The 24,869-nt window shown below is 32.4% G+C and overlaps 3 protein-coding genes and 1 non-coding gene across 6 annotated transcripts; 2 read left to right on the top strand and 2 right to left on the bottom strand.

Annotated features, from left to right (window-relative positions):
• Positions 1–10,791: 10,791 nt before the first annotated feature.
• Positions 10,792–15,978, top strand: LOC8270389 (protein NRT1/ PTR FAMILY 4.6). Of its 2 annotated transcripts, XM_048371388.1 has the most exons (5): positions 10,792–11,197; positions 11,287–11,398; positions 11,583–11,800; positions 14,080–14,520; positions 14,679–15,978. In XM_048371388.1, the coding sequence occupies exons 1-5, from the start codon at positions 11,195–11,197 to the stop codon at positions 15,648–15,650; spliced, it is 1,746 nt and encodes a 581-aa protein (XP_048227345.1). In that variant the 5' UTR covers positions 10,792–11,194; the 3' UTR covers positions 15,651–15,978. The 2 variants fall into 2 exon arrangements, with proteins under 2 accessions (XP_048227345.1, XP_048227347.1); XM_048371390.1 differs by lacking the exons at positions 10,792–11,197; positions 11,287–11,398 and having other exon boundaries at positions 11,666–11,800; positions 13,391–14,520.
• Positions 15,979–16,060: 82 nt separating this feature from the next.
• On the bottom strand, positions 16,061–18,937 carry LOC8287021 (aldehyde oxidase GLOX). The gene has a single exon (XM_025157520.2). It carries the CDS (start codon positions 17,991–17,993, stop codon positions 16,290–16,292), a length of 1,704 nt encoding a protein of 567 aa, XP_025013288.2. The 5' UTR covers positions 17,994–18,937; the 3' UTR covers positions 16,061–16,289.
• TRNAA-AGC lies at positions 16,075–16,147 on the top strand. Its single transcript has one exon. It is a non-coding gene; the product is annotated as a tRNA-Ala (tRNA).
• Positions 18,938–19,080: 143 nt separating the features above from the next.
• On the bottom strand, positions 19,081–23,965 carry LOC8287020 (protein TWIN LOV 1). Of its 2 annotated transcripts, none has more exons than XM_048371394.1 (7): positions 23,027–23,965; positions 22,723–22,939; positions 22,539–22,603; positions 22,353–22,432; positions 22,208–22,263; positions 22,059–22,122; positions 19,081–19,433 (listed from the first exon to the last, which is right to left on the bottom strand). In XM_048371394.1, exons 1-7 carry the CDS (start codon positions 23,580–23,582, stop codon positions 19,281–19,283), a joined length of 1,191 nt encoding a protein of 396 aa, XP_048227351.1. In that variant the 5' UTR covers positions 23,583–23,965; the 3' UTR covers positions 19,081–19,280. The 2 variants fall into 2 exon arrangements, 1 of the variants encoding a protein (XP_048227351.1); XR_007214896.1 differs by having other exon boundaries at positions 19,286–19,433; positions 22,228–22,263.
• Between the last annotated feature and the right edge of the window lie 904 nt (positions 23,966–24,869).

The following is a 24,869-nucleotide window of genomic DNA, read 5'->3' as shown; positions in this document are numbered from 1 at the left end:
AAAAAAAAAATACGGGATTTCTGATTTTTCTTCCATTTAATTTCTGCTCTTGACTTGGTAAACTCCATTGATCTGGCATAGGGTAAGGTAAGCATTCAATTATTGGACCAGTAGTCCGATTAAAAGAAGTGACTTAGAGTATAAATTTATTGATAAAGGTTTGACATATTTCAAAAAATAATAAAAGGTGAGAGTGGGCTAAATTTCATGTTTAATGGAATATATTATAAAGTTTGGAGATGGTTAGACAGGCACATGGTGGTCCAGTCAAAAGTCTACAGAAACACTTGCCAGGTTACTGATACATTGAAAAAAAATGAAGATCAATTAAAACCACCAAAGGAATCCAATTCTTTCTGCAGTAGTAAGCACCTTTTTTTTTTTTGCTTCTTTTTTTTTTCAAAATCTGGTTAGTTCACAAAACATTAGGCCACCGCCCTGTTCATGGAATATAAATGTGAACTCTACAAAGAAGTCAGAATTCTTATATATAGTTACCCAAGTTAGGTTGGCACACCTCTAACACGCAAATCAGTAGCCTCTAATTACTTGTTTTTCTAAAGATAGAAGTTTAATTTGCAGCCGCATGGTCCCATGAGAAATCTAATCCTAACCCACGATCATACATTACTCAACCTTTAAAATTTCTAATCCCTTTCATGATAATAATATATTCTGACATTCAGAACCATCCAATGTAAGTAATAAAATTCTGTTTCACCTTTCACATCAATTTGCATAATATCAACAAAAAGGAAGAAGTTAGGGTGCATTGGTTGTGAAGGTCCAACAGTGCTTCTTAATTAAGATATTGGGTTAATGCAAATTAAGAAGTGATATAATAAAGGGTAAAAACCTGAAATAATAAAATAAGTAATGAGAATTAAGGTTATAATTATTCCATGGCATGACAGAAAGATATATGGGTAATACCCAGTTCCAAACGGCACTTGAATTATAAAAGCCTCTCGTGTTTCTCATGTAATGTAGCCTTTCATGAAAACCACCTCGAAAGTTACTTCTGTTCCTTCAAATTCAACAATTTTAAGCCTATACATATCATACTTAGATATTTAGGGTGTAAAAATAATAATGGTACATAAATTTCTATGTATATTTGAAGTCATAAACTTGATAATAACTAAGGAGGCAAGTGAGAGTCTCAATGGATAAGCATAAATTTGTAGTATCCAAAAAATAGACGGGGTGGGTTTTTTACTCAAAAAAAAAAAAAAAAGTCAATCCTTCAAAGTTAGTACATCATAGAATTTTTAATTAATAATTAATTTGTATTCAAGTAAAAGTACATGCTTGCACGCCTTCCTTTTTTAATTAATTTTATAATCAGATATTTCTTTTATCACACGGTAATATCCTATTTTAATAAATATATAATATAAAATTTGTTATTATTTTTTATGATAAATATAAAAAGATGATTATGTAGTTAATAATTTATTAAACTTTTTATAAATAAAACAGAATCTGTGTGAATATTGTACATTAATCAATAACATCTGCTCCACAGGCGTTTACTGATACATTTAATGAATTATTTTTTAATCTTACATATTGACTATAAAACCTTAATTTTCGGAGGCGGCGTCTTCATAATCAAGTTGCGTATAATATTAGTGCATAAGATAGCTGTCTTCCTGTTTCGTAGCTGCCTCCTTAAAGTCAGATTTGTTATATAAAACTTCTGCATCTTACAGAAGTAGGTGGGATAAAATTAAGGTTTTTCTTGCCACAAATCATGCACCTAAACACATGATGTCCATGTTGTTCTTGAACAAGAAACTAATTTAATTTTGCTGTGTTTCATAAATTAATCAGTGATTCCAACTTGAATTTCCTTTTAAAAATCTTCTGATCCATATTTAGCAGCAGTAGTAAGAGTTCCTTTCACATGTTCCTAAATTCTTAGTTAGTCCACATGTGTTGCACCTGCTATTGGGTACCCATGATATATAATCTTATGATAACAGCAGAATATAATTATTATCAATGAATATTAGTATTAAATAGCATATTAATCATCATTAAGAGCAGCTGATACAGAACAATCTTATTGTAATTTATTCAGAGGTTTAACTTTTTAATATATTAATCAACAATAGATACATGTTATTCTGAGATTCTTAAGAGATTAATTATAATAGACAGGTCGTGGGTGTGAAACACATTTATAGAAAGGAGTCAGTAAAGTTTGATTATTTCTTTTCCATTGATTATAAATAAAGTGAAAATGTTTATAATAAGGTCAAACAGAGATGGTGTAAATAGCTAAGCAATAAACCGTAACATTCCCATCAACCAAAGATGCCATTTCTTTTATCCGGAGGAATAAGGAATAACTATTTTTGTGTTCTTTCCCATGCTGCTGTTATATATGACTGACTTTGCACCTTAGCTTCCATTTTCGCTTTTGGGAGTGAAAAGCAATCTGCTGTTGCATGGAAGCCACAGCCCACAAACATTTTCACACAATTTAAATCTAAGGTTTGATTCCATTTTCCTTGCTTCATTGTCAGACAAAGTTAATGGAAGTTGCATGAATCCTCTATTATTCCTTCACCTTGTTCATATCCATTTAAAATAATAATAATAATAATAAATAAATAAATAAATAATTTGGATAACTTTGGGGCGCATGGCATGACTTGGCTTGCTTAATCTTATAAGCTTCTGCTTTGGCATCTCTTTCATTTGTCTAAAGTTGAAGATCCTGAATATGTTTCAGCTGTCAGTGTTTGTTTGGGAGCAATTGGTTTAGGGTTGTTACATTTACACTTGTGTGTCTTATCTTTCAAGAATCGTGCAAGTGCACCCATATTTATTTTTTGCTTTTGTAATATGATCATATATGCTCCTCTCATCAACTTGCATTTCTGCCAACAGGAATCAATACAACTATAAATTTTGAATTATAATTCAAGGGTCTCTCTTCTTTTTTTATATATATATAAATTTTCTCTGGTTACAAGGACATAATAGTTCTAATAATATAAAAAGACACATATTTATGAAGTAGAAAATTAGACCATAAAAGAATATGAGATGCTGTAATAAAATAATAAATCGCTACGGAAAATAGGAAATAGAAAATTTCTTTTTATTTAATTACTCGTTCTAACTCTACTAAATTTGGATGGATATTTAAAATACTTTTATCTTTTTTATTAGTTAGAACATACAAAGCTTAACACTTCATTATCATTTTAAAATGTTGGCACTAAACCATTTTTTTATAAGATGCTAGAGGCGAAACCAAAAGTTCAAAGGAAGGAACCAAAGTCTTTTTGAAAGGGCCAACATGAGAAAAAAAAAACATTGAAACATATAAAAGAAATATAAATTTTGAAATCTATATAAGAAATTTAAAAACCGAAAAGATTAAAATTGCATAGGAATGAATCATTTTGAATTCTCCTGTCTATTTATTTATGACAAAAACTCTTTAATGAATAACGTGTAGATTTGGTTTCTTCTTTTTTTCTTTTGGGAAATATATTTAGATTGATTTTAACACTTAGTTGAATTATAGTTGAATAGTATTTGCATATATATATATATATGTGAAAGAGTATGAAAGGAAATAATTTAAACTGATTAAGATATTCTTAATATTGATAAGTAATTATTAATTTAATTTTATTATAATTATATATATAATTAATTTAATTTTTAATTCTAATAAATTTAATTAGTGATTAATTTATTAATTCTAATAAAATTAACAGTGATTACATATAAAATTTCTAATCTTATAAGAAATTGATGAATATATCACAGTATATGTACCTATAATAGAGTTCAAATAACTCACCATAAATTTTGATAAAAATTAAAAATAATAAATAGAAAGAGAAAGGTATGATACTCTTAATATTATTCTATTCATTTATTTATTCATATTTCTTTAATTTATTTATTCATATTCATAAATTACTTTATATCACACTATATATATATAAACTTATGATTTAATTTTATTTTATTGATTAATTTATTTATATATATTTTTTATTTTTACAATATTCTATATATATTCTCTTTTCTTTAGAAAAAATTTCACATACATTCTTTAATATATATATATATACACATATATATTTATGATTACGTTCAAATAATTTAATAATTTAAAAAAAATAAAAGAAAAAATATATTTTATTTTAATTTTTATTTTATTAGTATATTAATTTATATATTATTATTATTATTATTTAATATTACACTATATATTAATTTATTAAATAAAATTATATTTGATTTTTATAATAATAATAAATGTACCATTAATAGACCATTATTCTCTGATTTGCATATTTTCAAATTCCCTGGACAAAATGTTATCATTCTTGTATATCTGTAAATGCATGTTTGCTACGTTTATTGAATCCAAAAATTTCCCATTGCTGTCTTTCTGTTTAAAATAGAGCTTTGGCCCATCTCTTGTGTCTGTCTCTATATATATATATATGCTTAGAACTTGGCTAAGAAATGTCTTTTCAAATAAAAACTCAAAATAAGAAATTCAACTACTGAGTTATGTGAAAATTACTTAGATTGCCAAGTTCTTAGCATTATATATATATATATATATATATAATGCAGCCAAAATTGAAGTCAAAGATCATTAATTGTGAAGTAGCTGAGTTTTTTACTATTTTTCTTTCCCTTACAAATGACCCATTTAATTTTTAAGATTCATTATGAGCCATTGAGGCTTCTCTTCCAAATCAGGAGTTGACTAAAATCATTAATGATTTAAAGAAGCATAAAACAGACTTTAAATGTTTTTAATATTATGTAAATGACCTGTCATTTGTGATCTGACAGATTCTCTCCATCTCAAAAGTCTCATATACGAGCGATCCAAACAATTTAAATTTTAGGGAGAAAAAAAAAAAAAAAACCAAAACCAAAACAAACTGACTTCTTAGACTTCGACAGAGAAAAATAATATATATATATTAATTATCCATCCTTTTTTTTCTTTTGCTGTTTATCTTTTCTTTCAGTCTCATTCTTTAAATATTTAAATATGTGAAAAGAATCCCTATTTGGTAATTGGTATGTTATTCATTTTTTATTCCATCTCTGTCTAAAGCTTCTTTTGTATTCTTTCAGTTTCATTTTGAAATATGGTTCGAATAGACCCATGAACTTTACAGGTTAAGTCAAGTAGATCCTTTTGAACTTTTTGGATCATTTTAATTCAAAACTTACCATTTTTGGATAATTTTGGCCTTTTTTTTTATAGACAAGGCACGTGCATTGCACTTTTCTTTTTTATTGATAAAAAATAATTAAAACATAATATAATTCTTGATTTATCAAATACAAAATAATTAACTTTTTTTTCAAAAACTTAAATAATAAAACATTTTTTCTCAAATACTATCTTCTTGATCTCTCTCACTAAATTAAAAAAATTTAATCTAGAAAAAAAAAAATACCAGTAAAGACTTTATTTTTTAATCCACCAAACAAGCTCAATCCCATAGCACAACTAATCTCCTCTAATACTTTAAGCTTAATCCCATAGCATCACTAATCTCTTCTATAATTTCACAAACACCAAGCCATAACACTAAATATGTCATCTCACTGCATACTACCATCGCCGCTCACTGCCGCAACAACAATACTGAAATCACCTAAATCTAGCCATTCAAGCTTGCCCACATCCAGCGGTTCAAGATCGCCGTGTCTTTTGCCCATCGAGATGAATCGTTCATTACTAGTTCCAGCCTCTGCCATTGCTAGAATCTCTACAACAACTGATCAGTCCAAGTCTAAATTATGTATAGATATTTTAAAATAGTTTAAAATTTTAATAATATATTTCTATATATAAAATAGTGAAAATATATATTTTTACCTCACTTAAACTTAATTGTCTATTTTCAGGAATATTAGCAAAAAAATGAAAATATGGAGCTAAGAAGTTTAATGTGACATATTTGTGTCAAGGCCCACGATTAAGACACATGAACTGCTAATTATAAGTGTTTATTTTTTGTCTTTCTATTTATTACCATGATCATTGGGTTAAATATGTTATGCTAGTTTTCATAAGTGTTTAGTTTAGTCTTTCTACTTTTGTGTGAACCTTATCATTTATTTATTTAATGAATTATTTATTTACCTTCATATCTTTATTAGTTTCAGTTATTATTGTTAGTTAACCATCATATTAATTTAACAATAGTAATTGTTATAAAAATCTTTAGGTTTAAAAGTATGAGAAATATCATCTTTACCTTAATCTATGTTGGTATAAGAAATCTAAGTTGCATCGTTAGCTTGAGTGATTTAGAAAAAAGGCACATCACCATCTCATTCATTAGATCTAGGCTTAAAGTAAAACAAGAAGATTACTAAATAAATGGCTAGATTAAATACTATTTTTAGCATATAGTTTTAGATCATAAGCATTTGCATTTGCATTGCATATTTATTTATTGTTTAGTTACTTCAATTTATGACCATTATCCTCTCAAACATATGATTTAAAGTGTTTAGATTTATTTTTATTGTTTTGTGTTGATAATTAGTCTTTATAATAAGTGGCTTCATAGTTCCTTGAGAGATCGACTTTGTGGTGAACTTACCCTTATTATAGGAACGGTTCGTGCCCTTACGAGTACTAAAAAAGACATATCAGCAACCATAGACAGCAATAATGGCAGCGGTTGAGGCTACCGGGTGACGGTGCAAACTGATGTTGTATGAGCAACGATGGTAACAAGCTATTTCTTTATTTTTATGGTCCTTTTTTCTTTCCCATTTGATTTGAAAAATAATTAAAGATGGTGGTAGACACAGCTTGGCTTCAATGGTAGTGTTTATAATGGTGGCGTTTTTTGGTTTTTTCTCTTATCAGTTTGTAATATTGTGTGATTTTGCTAGTAACGAGTTCTATTGTTAATGGGTTTGTTGCTAATGAAATCGTTACTATTGGGATGGTGCTATCATTGTTGTTGGTTGGTGGTGTTGAGGGTGGTGGTAGTGTAACCGGGCAATGTGGAGGTGGTAAATTAAAATTTCTTTTTATGTAATATTTATTATTTATTATGAAATCATTAAAGATATATAAAAAAAACACCACTAATTTGTTATATATGTTCTTCAATTTCCTTTGCATCTCTATCTAAACCTTCTTCTGTGTCCTTTACTTTCAGCTTCATTCTCTCTGTATGTAAATTATAATGTGTTCGAAAATGAAAACCCTTAATTTGTTATATATGTTCTCCGTCTATCTATAACTTCTCCCTATTTATCTTTTTCTTTCCATCTAATTTTTAGATATTTACATTAATACATTTTCTAAATATGTATACATTCAATGTAATTACTGAATTATCGAAGAGATATGAATAGACAGTCCATGAATATCATCAACTAAATTTGTTTCATTTGAATAATTAATCAGGACTATAATTATATATGACGAGATGCATTAATTAACTTTCAGTATTTGTCAAAAGCTGCTTCTAGCATATAGACGAAATTGATCAATTATTAGTTAATTATTTTAATAACAAAAATAATAACAATGACAATAATAAAAATTAAATTTTATATCTGTCTAAAAATTTAAACTTTAATCAACTAATATTGTATACAAATATCCAAAGTTAATATAGAGATTTCGGATAGAATCTTTATAGGTATTAAAATATTATCTTAAAAATTTTAGCACAGTCCGCTAATTTGGCCGAGTTAATTGGGCAACTATACTCATAATGCTGTATAACTAGTGATATAGATAGATGCTTTTAATATGTGTTACAGAAAAGCTCAAAGTTTTCAATGGCAACTATGATTATAGAGCCACTACATATATGATAAATGTAGTTAATTAGCTAGTCATAATTCACAAATAATCCCACTATTAATTACTTTTTTACTAAGTCGTAACAATCTTGCTCCAATAACTAAAATATAAGGAGCAATAAATTATAACTTGTGACCAAATGTAATCCGGTTAATAAATTTTTTTATAAGACTGACTGTTTGAATTCTATTTTAAACTCTAATAATTCCTACCATTATTTCTATTTTCATAAAATCATATTACAAGTTCATACTACTCATAATTCATCAAAACGCTAAATATTTCAACCCAACAAAAGTTGCTCTAAGATGATAAATAGAAGGATTATTTAATACACTTTTCACCTAACAAATGATAGTGTAACAATTTATAGGCATAAAGAATAAAAATGAGGAAAGAATGAATGGATTATTAACAAACCAATTTTAACTCGTGTCTAATTATTATTAGTATAATTTAAATCAAATTAATGAATTTATTTTTTTATATTTTCTTTTATAAGATAATAATTTTATCAATATAGCCAAAAAGCCAACTTAAAAAAAGAGTACGATCGGGCGATGAGAAGACTAGTGAAATATAATAAATAAAATAAGCAAACATAAAATAAAAACATTAAAATTGAAATAACTATATTTATTTATATTTTCTTATATAGCCAATCAAGAATATCTTTTTTTTTTTTTCTCTTTTTCAGTTCAAATAATGTAAAATGGTGCACTTTCATATCCATACATCCTTCGACAGATAGAGAAAATATTTAATATTAAATTCTTCATAGTACAATTATTTTTATTTTTTTATTTTACTTTTTACAATACAAGCATAATGCATGATTGGAATCATGCACATGTAATGATGACGTACATATTGGAGCAATGGCTAGTAATGAGCCGAACAAAGAAGCTGAGACCCGCAACACTTTATTGCTGGAATCACAGAACTGGTTTCTTAAATTATATTATTTTTATGTGTCGACTCAAGTGATGCTTTTAAGTAGTTTTTGCTATAAATTCATGAGGTTTTGGTCACGCCTGCTCTTCCTAACCAAATGATTTAGTTTTGGTTGAAGATTCTCATCTAAATGTTTTCTCATTATGTCAAAACTCTTGAGCATTTACTTTGGGTCACTTTTCTTTTTCATTATATAAGGCAAGAACAATTTTCCACTGTTTGTGCGTAAATTTAATTTCTTTTCGTTCACATTTCTCACTATTACTTATGTTTATTTCCTCATAAAATAACACACATCTATATATATATATGTGTGTTTTAAAAACTAATTGGTCCGCTTGAACATAAAATGGTTCATAGGCATGCATGCCACACAATTGAATAATATATAATACTTAAATATGTAGATGCATGAAAAATAAGAATTTGTTTTTGTAATTAAGATATAGATTGACCCGTGACTGTGCATCGTGTAAAATTGCAAGATATAAATTAATTTGATATATATACATGTAGTTAGATTGACTATTTTTGTGCTTCGTGTGGATTGACTCATGAGTTGAGAATATGCATCCTTTTAATCATCAGAAAAAGACTTGAGATATTTCTGGTAGGCTTATATTCCCAAGTAATTCTTTTTTGAATAAAGTATGTAAACTTCATTTAATTAAAGGCCCTAAAACGCCTCAGCCTATCTAAAATCCTAGAGCACTAATATGATTACCAAACTCAACAAAGTGGTGGCCTGTTTGGATCCCTAAAAGGGGAAGTCGTGTCCTCTCCAGCAAGTACAAACCTTTCATTTTCATGTGCATAATTAGGTATAATATAGCTTCATTAGTTATACACGAAATAGCCCCATATGGTGGTGCCATATATAGCCTTATGGTTTATTGAAGCATATATACTAGCTAGTGGGGGTGTCAAAAAGCTATCAATTTGACCAAACTTTAATCCCTCTTCAAGACTCTTCCTAAGGATTTTAAATACAAAACAAACACCCAATATTTGCAGACCCTTAATACATAAATGCAACTTGGATTCAATCTTGTGATCTGCCTTTTCTTTTTTGGATAAAAGATTGGTGCAACATGACCAGATCTCTCCCAATCAGACGACTAGAATTTTGTCCATTGAACAATTTGATATCTTGTATTACAATTCACCAAATGAATTCCCTAACTGATAAGTCAAGATCATTTAAAGAATCATGCTATAACGCGTGCAATATATATATATATATATTTCCGGTAGGTACATTTGAATAAGGTTAGCTGGTAATATAAAATATTGGAGCTAAGTGTATTTGGAATAGAAGACCCGGAAAAAGAATAACAAAGAAAAGATGGGTTCCTTTTAAGAGTGGCATTAAGTGAAAGGTATCATACCATAATTAGGAAGGTAATGAGGCATCAATAACTTTTTATATGGAAATGTACAGAAACAAAATAATAATAATAATAAAAATATTTAAGCTTATGGGTCAAACAAGTGAGGAAAAGGTTAACTCATCATTTCTTTTGAGTATATGGTTAGGATTTGATGCTTCAACCTCCGGCTTTTGCCTTCTTTTAGGAAATACTCCCATTCTTTCTTAACCAAACAGATAATTAAGAAGAACCTTCCCTTTTCTTTTCTTTTCTTTTTAACATGTTCATATTCGGTAATTGGAATCACTGGCGGAGGGAGGCGGGCTGCTCTACCCTCCAAGAATATCTTTTTATTTTTCTATTCTTTTTGTTATATTATTTTTATCATACTTCCACTTAAAACCTAGTTTTATGATTTTTCAACCTTTAAATGTTTCAGATCTTCTTCTTTTTTATTTTCTTTTTACTTTTTACCTTCAAATTTTAATTACATTACATTTTTAGGTCAGATTTCTAAAAATTTAGTGTTTATGTGCCAACTGTTTATCATTTTTTCTTAGACACTTTTGTAATTCATTTTAACCCCTCGGATGAATTAGTAGCTCTGCCAAATTTCCTGTGGGCAACAATATCATAATATCACTAATAATCAAATTGGACCAACAAACGTAAAAGCAAATAAGAATTAGAGAAAGAAAAAAAAGGGAAAAAAAGAAAGAATTCCTATAACACAAAGGAAGAGCATAAAAAAGGATTCAAAGTCATTTTCTAATGGGTCCATACGCCATACCGTTCTTGTCCCAAAGTTTGGACCTTTCTTTCTTTCCTTCTCTCTTTTCTTCTCTCTCCCCCTGCGTCGCTCTTTAAATCCACAGCCAGTTATCACTCTTTTTTTTGCAAATCAAAGCTCACTCTTCTCTCTCTCTCTCACACACACACACACACGCCAAAGATCCAACCTCCATCTCCCTCTCAATCAAAAAAAAGACTCTTTAAGAAAGAGAAAGAGAGATAGGGAAAAATGGTGGGTTCCTCCTCTTCTTACGTCTTTCTCTTTTTATCGACTTGTATTTTAATTTGCTTAACACTTGATGAGGTTCTTGCTATATACAGGATCAAGAAGAACAACAGCAGCTCAGCAGATGGGAAGGGTATGTTGATTGGAGGAATAGGCCTGCACTCAAAGGGAAACATGGTGGCATGGTTGCTGCCTACTTTGTATTGGGTATGTAGTAATGATATCAATCTTGATTGGATATTACGACTTTTATGCTATTATATTTGTTGTTTTTCTTTCTTTAAATACAGAATTCCATAATGTTTTTTTTTTTTTTGTTTAAAAAAAAAAAAAGAAATTTGTATTTTGGTATAAGATAATGTAAAAGAAATTTTTTTGATATTGTGGGCAGTTGTGGAGATAATGGAGAACCTGGCATATCTGGCAAATGCAAGCAACTTGGTGATATATTTATCAGAATACATGCACTTATCTCCATCAAAATCCGCCAATAATGTCACGAATTTCATGGGAACAGCTTTCCTTTTAGCACTTCTTGGTGGTTTTCTTTCTGATGCTTTTTTCACTACTTATCGCATCTACTTGATAAGTGCTGCCATCGAATTTCTGGTATTATTTACTTACTTGCTTACACCATCTATCTCTCTCTCTCTGTGTTTTGTGTTATAAATATACATATATAATGCCTTTTGAACTCTTATTTTAATCTCTTAGTTAAATGAGGAACTGGGTCTCTGATGCCAGATTAGACTGTTAGCAAGGGGCAATTAAGATACATACAAGTGAGAAATTGTTAATTAATCTTACATAGAGTGCAGCTTTAGCTCTTTGCAGTTGACACATTGTAAATGAAGTAGTAATTACTCTTGTCGTTTCACTGGTAAATATAAATTTCAAGGAACAAAATACTAAGCTAGCAAGGCACAATTAACAAGGCACCGCCATGATTGGGTGTGCTGTGATGTAATAAGGCTTTGCAGTTTTGCAGCAAGCTTTGGACCCTGAACAATGGAAGTTAATGCTTCCTTCTCTCTTTCTTCTTCTTCTTCTTCTTCTTCTTTTTTCCCCCCCTAGATAACCATGTCCTATAGCCTGTGGATAAAATTTTTAAAAGTCTTTGGGTTTACATTTAGTTTTATTCTCAACAATTAATGAGTTTTTGTCACTTTATGCACATAAGAATAAACACATATAAAAAAGTCAGAAATTCCATATTCCATAACATAAAAACACATAGTAGGAACATCTTTAAAATTGTTTCTCACATTATAAAAAGAAAGTGTCGAATATAATAATTCAATATTCAATATTCTATTATTCATACCTTAATTTAATGGTAATAATAAAATTATTTCAAAAATAAAATAACAAAATCTAATTCTCCCAAAACTCACAAGTATATATATATATATATATATAAAACAAAACATATATACTCATTATTCTACTTTTTCTAATAGTTTAGATTTAAAAATAATGAGAAGAAGATATGAATGGGATTTGATAATTCAGAGAAACAGAAAAAAAGAAAAAGAAAAAGTCAATGAGGTGTCGTAATTGGCTAATTGCATGAAGCTGAATTAATTTATATTATAAAAATACAGTAAATTAAGAATGGACCCAGACACGATAAATAATAAAAATAATAACTCATGCAACGTATCCAATTAGAGAGTGCTCGAGGACCCCATCTCTGTTCTTTGCCTTTGCTTCTAGTGCCAAAGACAAAAAGAAACTTCGTTTTCTGTTCTTTTTCTTTTTTATTTTTGATGTTTGAAATTGTCCCTTTTGCTTCTGAAAATCTTCTCTCTCTCTCTCTCTCGCTCACTCTTTACTACCTGACAATATAACCTCTATGCTAACCCACTACTTCGTGACAAATGTCCTCTATGCCTTTCTATTTGCTTGCCACGTATTCCTTGCCGCCTAATGGTGCCACTAAATGTGGCCTCTGTCTTAGATATGGTGATCCTGGTCTGGCCATGGCTAACGTCCATATTTATGTGGATGAGTATTTCTTGCAGTGAGTTGAGTTGTATAATAGGGTAATCATTCTTTACTATGATTATTGTAACTATAGTAGATTTTCACTAATATTAGTGGAACATGATAAAAAGGTTTTCTTACAATCACCATAAACTGTATGATAAGGAGAAGAATCTCTTAATATTTTCATTACTCGTTCATTTTTTTCCACAGAATAGCAAGTTCTAAGAGGAAGAAAAAGAAGTAAAGTAAAGGTATTGGGCATGTCCACTGAACCATGAACAGAGAGAATGAAACCCCTTTTACAAGTATAATAAGTCGCAAAGAATCTCACGTAACAGGACTTACTTTAAAACTATATTTTTGGAGGACTACGTTTCACTTGGTAGCCAGCCAACAATATTTTTGCATGCGACATTTCCTGTCCAATAGTCCCTTTCTATGGTTATATCAGTCCAAGAGCTAAGGTGGGGATCAACACGTGGTCAGGGGACCCTACATATTGGCTTATTTTAGCTAACTGTTGGAATTTGTTGCAGTGTTTCTATCTCATAAGATGTTGCTCTTTTTAGGCCATGAAAATGTATTATTCATTATCATCATGGATGTTGAATGGTCAAATGTGAAAGGAACATTAAATGGGTTGGGCTACCTGAAACACTTTAGTCTACATCTTCGTTTGAGATGGGCTCCTCTGGAATTTTGAGGCTACAAGCCTCTGTTTGAAATTTGAGTTTTCAGGTCAAGTTAGGTTTAATGCCCTAAAAGGATATCCTTGCAATTTACAAAGGCCAGATCTGACTACTTACTACTTATCATGCCTATTCCCCTGATTTTCACCTCATATCAGCAAAGTATGATTTGCAACTAATATAGCAAAGCTTAAATTTTGAATGCAACAGGGCTTGGTGATACTCACAGTGCAAGCCAGGTCACCTTCACTAAAGCCACCAGAATGTGATTCCGGCAACCCCAACATTTCATGCCAAGAAGTAGATGGTTCAAAAGCTGCAATGCTGTTTATAGGCCTGTATCTAGTGGCACTTGGTGTTGGAGGGATAAAAGGCTCGCTACCGGCACATGGGGCAGAGCAGTTTGATGAAAGCTCACCACAAGGAAGGAAGCAAAGATCAACCTTCTTCAATTACTTTGTCTTCTGCCTATCTTGTGGAGGCCTAATTGCAGTCACTTTTGTTGTTTGGATTGAAGACAACAAAGGGTGGGAATGGGGCTTTGGCATCTCTACTATTGCAATTTTTTTGTCCATCCCTATCTTCCTTTTTGGCACACCTACTTACAGGAATAAAATACCTTCTGGAAGTTCTCTTACTACCATTCTCAAGGTATGCATACTGCCCATATCTACCCTTTGATTTTTTTGCATTACGAGTAGACACTCGAACCAGTGAGCTACTACAGTTCAATAATAATTTATGGTGCTAATTTTGCTTATGCAATGAAATCATGAGGTCATTGAAATAAATGGTTTTTGATTCAACAGGTTTTAGTTGCCGCTGCAATTAACACTTGTACAAGCAGAAGTCCAAGCAATGCGGTAGCAAACTTAATAACAAATCCTTCCATTGTAAACGCAACTAGCGAAGGAACAAAAGAAAAATCCAAGGAAATGGCATCCACCGAAACTGCAACGAAAGCCTTTAGCTGCCTCAACAGAGCAGTGGTGAAAATCCCAGTTCACTCTGCATTGGAATGCACAGTAAAACAAGTGGAAGAAGTGAAGATAGTGTTAAAAATCCTCCCAATATTTGCTTGCACCATAATGCTGAATTGCTGCCTAGCTCAGCTCTCAACATTCTCAGTACAACAAGCTGCCACAATGAACACCAAGCTAGGTTCTCTGAAAGTACCCCCAGCTTCACTTCCTATTTTTCCTGTAGTCTTCATCATGATCCTAGCACCAATTTATGATCATTTCATAATTCCATTCGCTAGAAAAGTGACTAAATCAGAAATGGGCATCACTCATCTGCAGAGGATAGGCGTTGGTTTAGTTCTTTCTATAGTAGCAATGGCAACTGCTGCTCTAGTTGAAATCAAGCGAAAAAGAGTCGCTACGAGTTCAGGACTACTGGACTCAGAAGAACCATTGCCCATCACATTCCTTTGGATAGCATTTCAGTACTTATTCTTGGGATCAGCAGATCTTTTCACATTGGCAGGACTATTGGAATTTTTCTTCACAGAGGCGCCAAGTAGCATGAGATCATTAGCTACTTCTCTTTCTTGGGCGTCCTTAGCAATGGGGTACTATTTAAGCTCAGTGGTTGTATCGATCGTTAACACTATTACAGGCAACTACAAGCACCATCCATGGCTCTCTGGCAGCAACATAAATCACTATCAACTGGAAAGATTCTACTGGCTGATGTGTGTTCTAAGTGCAGTAAATTTCTTGCATTACCTTTTCTGGACAAACTGGTATAAATATAGATCAACAAGAGCTACTAACTAGCAAATCAAACTTATGGATAATATTATATATACACACACATAGATATAGATGGCATGGAATGGAATGGCCTGTGTACACCACTTGACTTGATTGGGTTAAGCAACTGAGCAAGACAAAGCACCTTCCCCCCCTGGCTGTGTATATAAAATACATGAGACCAGTTGGTGGACTTTACTGCCAGCCATTGTATAGGAGATATCAGATGCTTAAAACAAGTGCTAGTCAAAGGAATGAATTAGAGAAGTTAATGTTTTAGTGATCAATATTTCTGTTGTACTAGAGAGAAAGCAGCTACTTTGATTTTGTTCAAAAAGAAAATTTTGAGAATGATTCTTGCATCTTCTGATAACCAAATTTCACTATGGACATTCTTTATTATAGAATTTATAATGGAAAAATAATTGGTAAGATAAGATGTCAGCATGGGGATGTAGCTCAGATGGTAGAGCGCTCGCTTAGCATGCGAGAGATACGGGGATCGATACCCCGCATCTCCATTTTTCTATTTTCTTTTTCACTTTCTAGAAAGTGTCTAAAATTTACAGCTTAATGCAAGAAACAGACACTATTCTTTGGTTTTTGTTTTGTTCTTACAAAAATTAACTGAATAAAGAATCTTAACTCCTGTCTAAAAGAGTCTCACTGTACCTTAACCCAAACAGCATGACTAGGAATACCAGCATGTACAACAAAAAGCATATAATATCCAGGTGGTGCCACGTTTACATTAGTGGGCCCAACAACATTCACTTTATGTGCAAACTCAGACAATCTCCACACGCTCACTACTTTCAGCACAATCATTCTCTGATTCATTCCAAACGAATGTGTATTAAACGACGCCGTCATCAACTTAACCCCTATCCCTAAATCCTCCCGGTAGAGCGTCAACACAAACGTAACAGAAAACATCCAATTGTACGACACCGCTCCCTCCACTGTCAATATTGACGGTCTTAAAGGTGCATGAATCGAGTCCAAATACGGCGGGTAGAAAGCCTCCAAACTCATTTCCGTACGGTACGGATACGCAGTGAAGTTGTACGTTGGGTGTGGATTACTTCCTCCCACTAATATCCTGCCGTCTGGCAATAATGCTGCTGTTGAGTGGTACATTCTTGGAATAGTCGTCGGGTTCAACACTATGAATCTCTGGGTCGGATCCGCTTCAGTTAAGTAAAGAACCGGATGGAAAACCGGGTTGACCGCATCATTCCAACCCGCACTTCCATTAGCAGCGCCGTTGATAATAATGACGTCACCAGTGGGTAAAAGTAACAAATCATTCATGATTCGGGGCATTGGCATGAACTCAATCACCCATTCAGGATTCGGGTCGGTCACTTTTAATCTGCCACAGGTTCTTGATGCTTCCATGTAAATATTCTCCAAGTGAGCTTTGAGATACGCACCAGGCTGTGACCCACCACAAACCATCACCTCGGCTTCAGCCATATAATTATTAACGCCGACGCCGTTGCCGCGATTTAACCGGAGAGGAAGCAAAACGGAAGAGCCAGTACAAGGGAAGTTTCTAGAACCGCCGGGCAAAACAGGGAATTCCTTGATAACTAAGTTTCTTGAATAATCAAACAAGATGGATCGATTATTGGCAAAAATGAAAAGATTACCATCGGGTAAAAGGTGTAAAAAGGGGTAAAGATTGTTCTCCTCTAATGGGTCTCTAGTTTTAACCAAGAAAGGCAATGTCATGTTATCTCTAACCAAAGAACTGCCCTTAGGGTAAAACTCATAAGTAAAAACCCTTCTACCACCAACAATTATAATTCTACCGTCAGGTAATATTTGATTACTAGAATACCATCTCCTATTCAAGAGAGTGCTGGAACTGTTACTAAGCTCAACCCAGTCACAAGAATCGTCATCGCACGGCGTGAATGTACGGACGACACGCTCACCTTTTCCATCACCACCAGTTTGTACAAGAACGCCGTTAGAATCAAGGGAGCCAGAAGAGCACCAAGTGTTGGTTATAATCATGAGAGGGCGAAATGTGTTAGTAGCGATGTCGTACAAGACAGAATGTGCAGTGCAATCTAGCATGACGGCTTCGTCGTTGAAGCGGCATTTGCCGTATGGCAGAGACAGATTAGAGTGGCCAAAATCTGTACGATCGAACATGATGACTTTGTTGTTTTTGAGAACTTGAATGTGCATGGCTGAGATGCCTATGCTTTCTTGGAGAAGAACCCATCTTCCACCTGTTATCATGGAGAAATAGGGTTGCATGTAGGGAAGATTTTGTGATGTAGAGAGTGTGAAGAAAGTTAAAGCAAGTGGAAAGATTATGAGAATAGACGGGATCTTGATCATGATCGACATTCTTGATGTTTCTAGCTTCTTGGTGGGTTCAAGATAGTTAGGGTTTTGGGGGTTGTGTTATATTTGGTGTCTTATTGGAGGAGATCACGTATATTTAATTTTTGTCTCGATTGCTTGCAGTTTATCACTGAACTTTTATACAAGTATTTCCGTTTACCAAACAAGATCACATTTTTTTCATAATCTTACCCAAATATTATCCACTTGTCGACTTTCAAATTAATTAGTTTCTTTTTCTTTTTGTATGTTATATATATGCAAAACCAAACTATTTTATGAATATTCCTATTTGGGTAAAAGGTCCTTTATATCCTTGCTTTGTAACTCATTTAACTTGTACAATCTCGTTACTGGTTTTATCCTTTCTTAAGAAACTCTGCATGCCATACTATTTTCTACTGTAATGTTTTCTTTTCTGAAAATTATTTACGATATGAATCCGACTTTTTTTTTTTTCTATTAACTCTTATATTATTAGCCTAAAAGAAAGGGGCTATATTCTAGACTATTGCATCTGACATTCTAATAATCAAGGTGAGTGAACTTTCTTTTTCATATAGCAAATAGTTTTAAAATGAAACAATTCTTGAAATATGAACTTTATATGAAGCATTCATTAGATGGAGGTGATGCTGTCGTTGTTGTTCATATAATGGAACACGATAGTGTTTATTGGTATCGGCAAACGTTAAATGCTTTCTTCCTGACCTTGATACCAGAAAGTTACTTGTAGGAGTATAGTGTGCCTTCACAGTGGATTCTTCTTGGGAAGGAACTCATAGCTGAACGCATTTTTGCCGGGCCATCGGGTAGCATATGATCTGACTACCATCTTCTCTAGGAGCTGGGTGCAGCATGGCTGGCATTTTAGCAGGGGTCAAAGAATAAAGACCAAACACCTAATTACTAAGAACGTACTCTGTTCGTTTTAAATGTATCCAGTTTAAGCCTCTATTGCTCAAGTAATTTGCTATCTGAATATCCATGGTACAAAGCACATATCAATCGAACAGTGTCCTTGATACCACATGGCTAATCTGATCCCAATTCCCCTATTCAACCAATCCTAAGATCTCAAAACACATAATTCTCTACTAAAAGAGAACACATTCGATTGCTGAAAATATTTTTGTATATGAACATTTCGAATATCACAACAATCCATCAGGGTAACTTTTTTTTTTTTTCCTCCAATTTCAACATTTACAAGATGAGATGAACTTCAAGCTGTGTCTTATCATTTGAAATCCAGTAACCAGCTGAAGCGAAGAATATTGAAGACTTATACTATGATTTAGAGGAGCCAGCACCAATCGATGAACTCCTTACAGCTACCCTTACTGCACCTACACAACTGAGCTGCCTCATCTCAGGGCTGAATCCATGTGTGTCCTGGCTTTTACAACCTTCTTCTATTTGAACACCCACAAAGTATGCTATCTGAAAAAGGAAAAGGAAATTTGCATAAAGCTTTAGGCATGTTGTTTTCATCATGGACTCACAAGATTTTGCAACCAAAATGATAACTTGTCAAAGCAAAAGTGAAAAATGACACAAATTATGTAGAACTACCACAGCAATTCTTAGCCAATGAAAAATATGGAAAAGAAATAATCTTCTTCACAGTTTTACAATCTATGATTCTTAATTACTGACTTCCAGATTATTTGAATCTAATTTATTTTAGATCTCATGTTACCATAAACCTTCGTAAGGATACAAAATAACATATCCTAAAATTAGTAAGAGTATTAAAATCTTAACTGGCAGTCCCACATCAATATTACAACTAGAATAGCATACTACAAGCTCAGTGCTAAAGATTAAATTGCACTCCTTTTGCTTTTTTCATATGTAGACTAAAGAATTCTTTTTCATACTGAATTCTAAAAATGATAACTTTTTGCAAAAAAGGAAAAAAAAAAGAGAAGACACCCGCTCCTCGGCTATCTCGATTGAAATACCGCTAAATGGTATTTTCCGTAGAAATAGTGTTTTTGCTTATTTTGACGATCCCCAATACCGAAGAAAGAGTTCGGGAATTACTAAATATGGGGCTATAGGGGTGCATTCAATCGTCAAAAAAGAAGATTTGATTGAGTGTCGGGGGGGGGGGGAGGGGGTTGCGGGGAAAGAGAACTATTCCTGTCGGCTGGAATTAAACATAGCTGGCAACCATCGAAGGCAAACAAACAAAACAGTGGAAGAAAAAAAATTCTCACAAATACAAGGATGCATCATACCATGCTACTAACATATGTGACAACTGTAGACCAAAATGACAACCCATTGTAAATAGAGCTTAACAAACAAATCTGAATTCATAACAAAAAAATATTCTTTAAGTATGTAGCATCAATGGTTTGAGGAGAAGATAGGTCTTCAAACAAATATTCTTTATGTAGCATCAATGATTTGAGGAGAAGATGGGTCTTCTCACCTTTTGCTTCCCAACTTCAAATTACAAGAGCTATCAAATATCCTCAATGATAACTTTCTTCAACAAAGTGTACTAACTTATCAACATAGTAGGAGAATGGCATCACCATTCTGACACTGCTCGCTAAGAACCTAGAGCAGAAATAAAAAGGGGGGACCATGGAAACCCCATATATAAACAACCAAATGTTGATGAGGATATTGACAAATTTCATAAAAGATGGGCTACCTTCTACACCAGCTAGCCAGCATGGAAAATGATATAATTGCTGAGATTGACAACTGAGGAGCATACCATGCTTATCATCAGAAATTCCTATGAATGCAACCCATAAAAAATTAAAAGCTATGTTGTTCCCTACCTCCATCAATCATTTCTGAAGGCATCTTTCATCCTTTCAGAGTGTTTAAGTTGGCCACAATAAGTTGATAAAATCAGTACACTACTATTATTCATTACATTAAAAGGTGCAATAAAACAAAAGTATAGTCAACAATCATTATCTATCACAGGGTCGGCCTAAACTACATGTGTCCTCCGCGAAATAGGCTTATACTGTGATAATTAGGGCATGCCAACATAGTGAGATAAGTACAATGGGAAAACATAAAACCTCCACAGCGAAGTTAATGAGAAAAAGAAAAAAAAAAGATGCACAAATTACGTATAACTAGTTTCATTAATTAAAAAACTAAGTTTATGCATGGTTAAGGTTGCCTGAGATAGCTGAGCAGGCATTCTCCAAACAAAGGTAACTAGAAGAAACAGTCTGAACATTCTCTGAAGCATGGCCCAGAAAAACAATAACAACCTCACGTTATATATCAATATAATGATATAATTAAGGAATTGAAAAGACCATTTACATTTTTATCCCACCAACAAATAGAAGAGCCATTTTCTGTCAGAATATCGCAATGATTTTTACATAGTTCTTCCTTACGTTTTTTCAACTTTTTAACCATCCATTTCTGGTTTGAGATAATGTACTTCTTAGAAAACCTATGAGTACCTCAAAATGAAGCTACAAACAAACAATTAACATTTAACAACCTAGCTATAAATGAAGTACCTCAAAATAAATCTTAAACCCAATTATACAAACAATTAACAACCTCCATAAACATTTAGATTTCAGATAACTATCTTGTCCATTAAGAAGAGCTTGTGCCATACAGTTCCCTAATTCTTCCTGTCAAAAGTAACCAGCTCATCAAGGAGAACAATTAAAATCTAGTTACCGGCAGGTAGAAACAAGCACCGCGAATCCAACACAAATTGACCATGTCTGGTATTACTTAGGCTTCTGTAAGGATTCTTTTGGGCTCTTAAGGTACTTTCTATGCCTGAAAACTAATGACCAGTTAGCAGTTTTGGGTTCTCAACTTCATTTCATCACAACCTAATATAAGACCTGAATTTCAAAGCCTACAGTAAAAGTGATTTACACTGAATTGGCAATCATATCAAGAAGCCAAATGAAATGGAAATATAGTTGGTTAAAGTAAAATAAAAGGAAACAAAGCTCTCTTTCACTACTCCAGATGAAGCACATATCAGTGTCACGATAATGAATGGTGTAAAAGATGGACAGATAATAGGAGAAGTTTATGAATGCATAATACCTTGCCAGTAGCATTACGAACAGGCGATATGTGAAGAAGGCTCCAAAATGTAGTCTTATTCCTCCTAATATAAAAAAAGAATTAGCTAAAACCGATGAAGAAAACTTAGTTTCTTTCGAACACATTCAAAGAACAGTTAAAGAATCAACCTGTAATTTAAGATACGTACTGTGCATGCTTGTTCAGCTTGAATATTTTTCTTTATCTGAAAAAGCCATTCAGCATCAATGTAAGCTTTCAATATATAAAACTTCCATTTCAAGTCACACAAATGCAACAACTGGAAATAGGTACCTGCTCGATAACTGATCTATCTGTATCAATCCCACCTAAAAATCTACAATTGCGCCACAACACTTCATGCCTAGCATAACCTGCAGATACAACATAACAAAATGCCTCAAATAGTTATGTTTCACATAGTTCATATCATATTGAACACATTATCTAAATTAATCTATGTCAACCAATGAAATAAACCTGTCAACTTCAAGAAAGCATCACTAGCGTAAACTATAGGCATATCTGGCAAATGTGGATCAGTTCTGCAAATACAGAAACACAAATACAGGCATTAGCAATTATGATAAAACAAAAACTTTTCATATGGAATTTTGAAAAAGAAAAACAAATTAAAAAAAATAGGAAATCTGGATCAACTCACAATACAAAGCTTTGTCTGATTCTACCAAGAGATATATTTAAGGATGAGCTAATCATCCCTGCCCCGACTAAGTTGCATCTTTTTGCACACACCAATTCACCATTGCACTCGCTATAATTAGTCAATACGGACAATATACTGTTAATTGCAGTTACTGCTTTTCTCTTCTCTGCCTCACTAGCCTCACTAGCCTCACATGGCTCCTCAATATTTGATCCTGTAAATTAATTAGCATACAAACTCATCAATTAACAAATCAAGAAAATTAACTAATTAGTAATTGTTAACAAATTGAAACACAAACCTCTAGAATCCGAATCCAAAGACAAAACCCGACCCAACTCAACCAAAGAATCAGAACAAACTTCTCGTCTACAAGAACCAAAGACAATCTCTCTCAAACCAGAGCCATCTTCACTCAAAGCCGACCCGTTTCTCCTCTTTAAAATGGGTACCTGAACTGCAACAAAATGAACAACTCTTCCATCTTTCTTATTAAAAACAGGTGTCATATGAAAAAGCAACCAGAACGGCGTGCCGTCTTTACGATAATTCAACAAACTAATCTGCAAAGCTCTCTCTTCACGGATTGCTTCACGTATTTCCATAATTGACCTCCTGTTTGTTTTAGGTCCTTGAAATATCCTTCCGTTCTTGCCGATAATTTCGTCTTTTGGAAACCCGGACAGTTTTGAAAACCCATCACTGGCAAATATAATTGGGTGGCCAGAAATGTAAGGGTCAGTGATGGTAAAACAGTCGGGTAACCCATTAAGGGCTTCTCGGGCTGAAAAGGAGTAACGGGTGTTGAAAGATTGTTGGATTAAAGTTGCGAAGTGGGATGATGACTCTTGTTCCATTCGGAGCTCTATAAGTTAGACCCAATCCCATGTGGGTAAAGAGGTGAAAAGAATAAAAGACTGAAAATTTAAAAGAAAAGAGAGAGGAATTGAAGTGAACTGAAATTGAATTAAAGAAAGAATAGAGAGGCCATGGAAATAGAAATACTGTTAATCAAGAAATGTTAATAAGTAGCAGCGCAGAGATTGAGGTGTTAAAGAAGAGAAAAACGGAAAATATCTGAGGGTATGTGGAATTTGAATGAACAGAGATGAGTGAGAGATACACATCAATCGTTGTTTGTCGTTGCTGCTGGTTCATGAATTTAGAGAAAAGGAGAAGAAAAACAAAAACGACAGCGGAGAGAAGCTGCGGAGCAAGAACTTGATTGCAAGTACACAATGATGCTGAGTCACACGTCTTTAAGGAAAAAGGAAATAAAATAAATTTAAAAAAAAAACTATAAATTTGTTGTAATGTTGGATAGATATGATTTAACAGTCCCTGTCTTGCTGCGTCGGACGAGAAGCGAGTATCTGTACTCTGAAGCAAGCAACCGGAAAGCTTTTTCGGGTTAATTTCTGACATTTCATCCTTTTATTAAATACTATTTACTCCTTAAACTTTATTTCTTCAATTTTTATCTTTTCCCTCCTCATGTTAAGTTTTTTAGAACTCATCTTTTTCGACACGTGTAATCAAGATTATTGATTCCGTTCTGTTTTATCTGAAATAGCTAAAATATCTTATTTTATTAAAAAAAATATAATAAAATATTTCTATTTTATATTAGTCAAAATCTCGGATCCGAATGACTGAGATTGAATTAAAATTGTTATTCCGACTGAGATTAACGAAATTGGTCGAAATGAAGCAGCTTTATAAAAAAATATATTATTGAATTAAGTTAAGTAGTTAGGTAATATTTAATTCTAACATAATAAAATTTATTTTCTCTCTCTCAATAAAAATAATTTGAAAAACTTCAAATAATCATCTCTTTATCTTTTCATTAATTTATAATTTTTTTATAATATAATCCATGTTATTTAATAGTAACAACTTAGAACTTATTCAATTTGATTTTCATAGCTTTATCCCATAGAGATCATATTTTATAATTTAGTTAGTTGTGTTACAAAAAGAGATTTTCCAATATTATAATTCTATGATAATGAAAAGCTGGATATATGTATACTCATTGTTTTTCAATATACTATTTAATTAGATTATGAATAATAATTTTATAATATTATATTTTAATAATTTAAAATTAAATTATATATATAATTCAGAATAGTCTGAAA

Source organism: Ricinus communis, chromosome 1, assembly GCF_019578655.1.
Source record: "Ricinus communis isolate WT05 ecotype wild-type chromosome 1, ASM1957865v1, whole genome shotgun sequence".
Taxonomy (NCBI): Eukaryota; Viridiplantae; Streptophyta; class Magnoliopsida; order Malpighiales; family Euphorbiaceae; genus Ricinus; species Ricinus communis.
The sequence above is the reverse complement of the archived record's forward strand: the minus strand, read 5'-3'. Positions and strand labels throughout refer to the sequence as shown.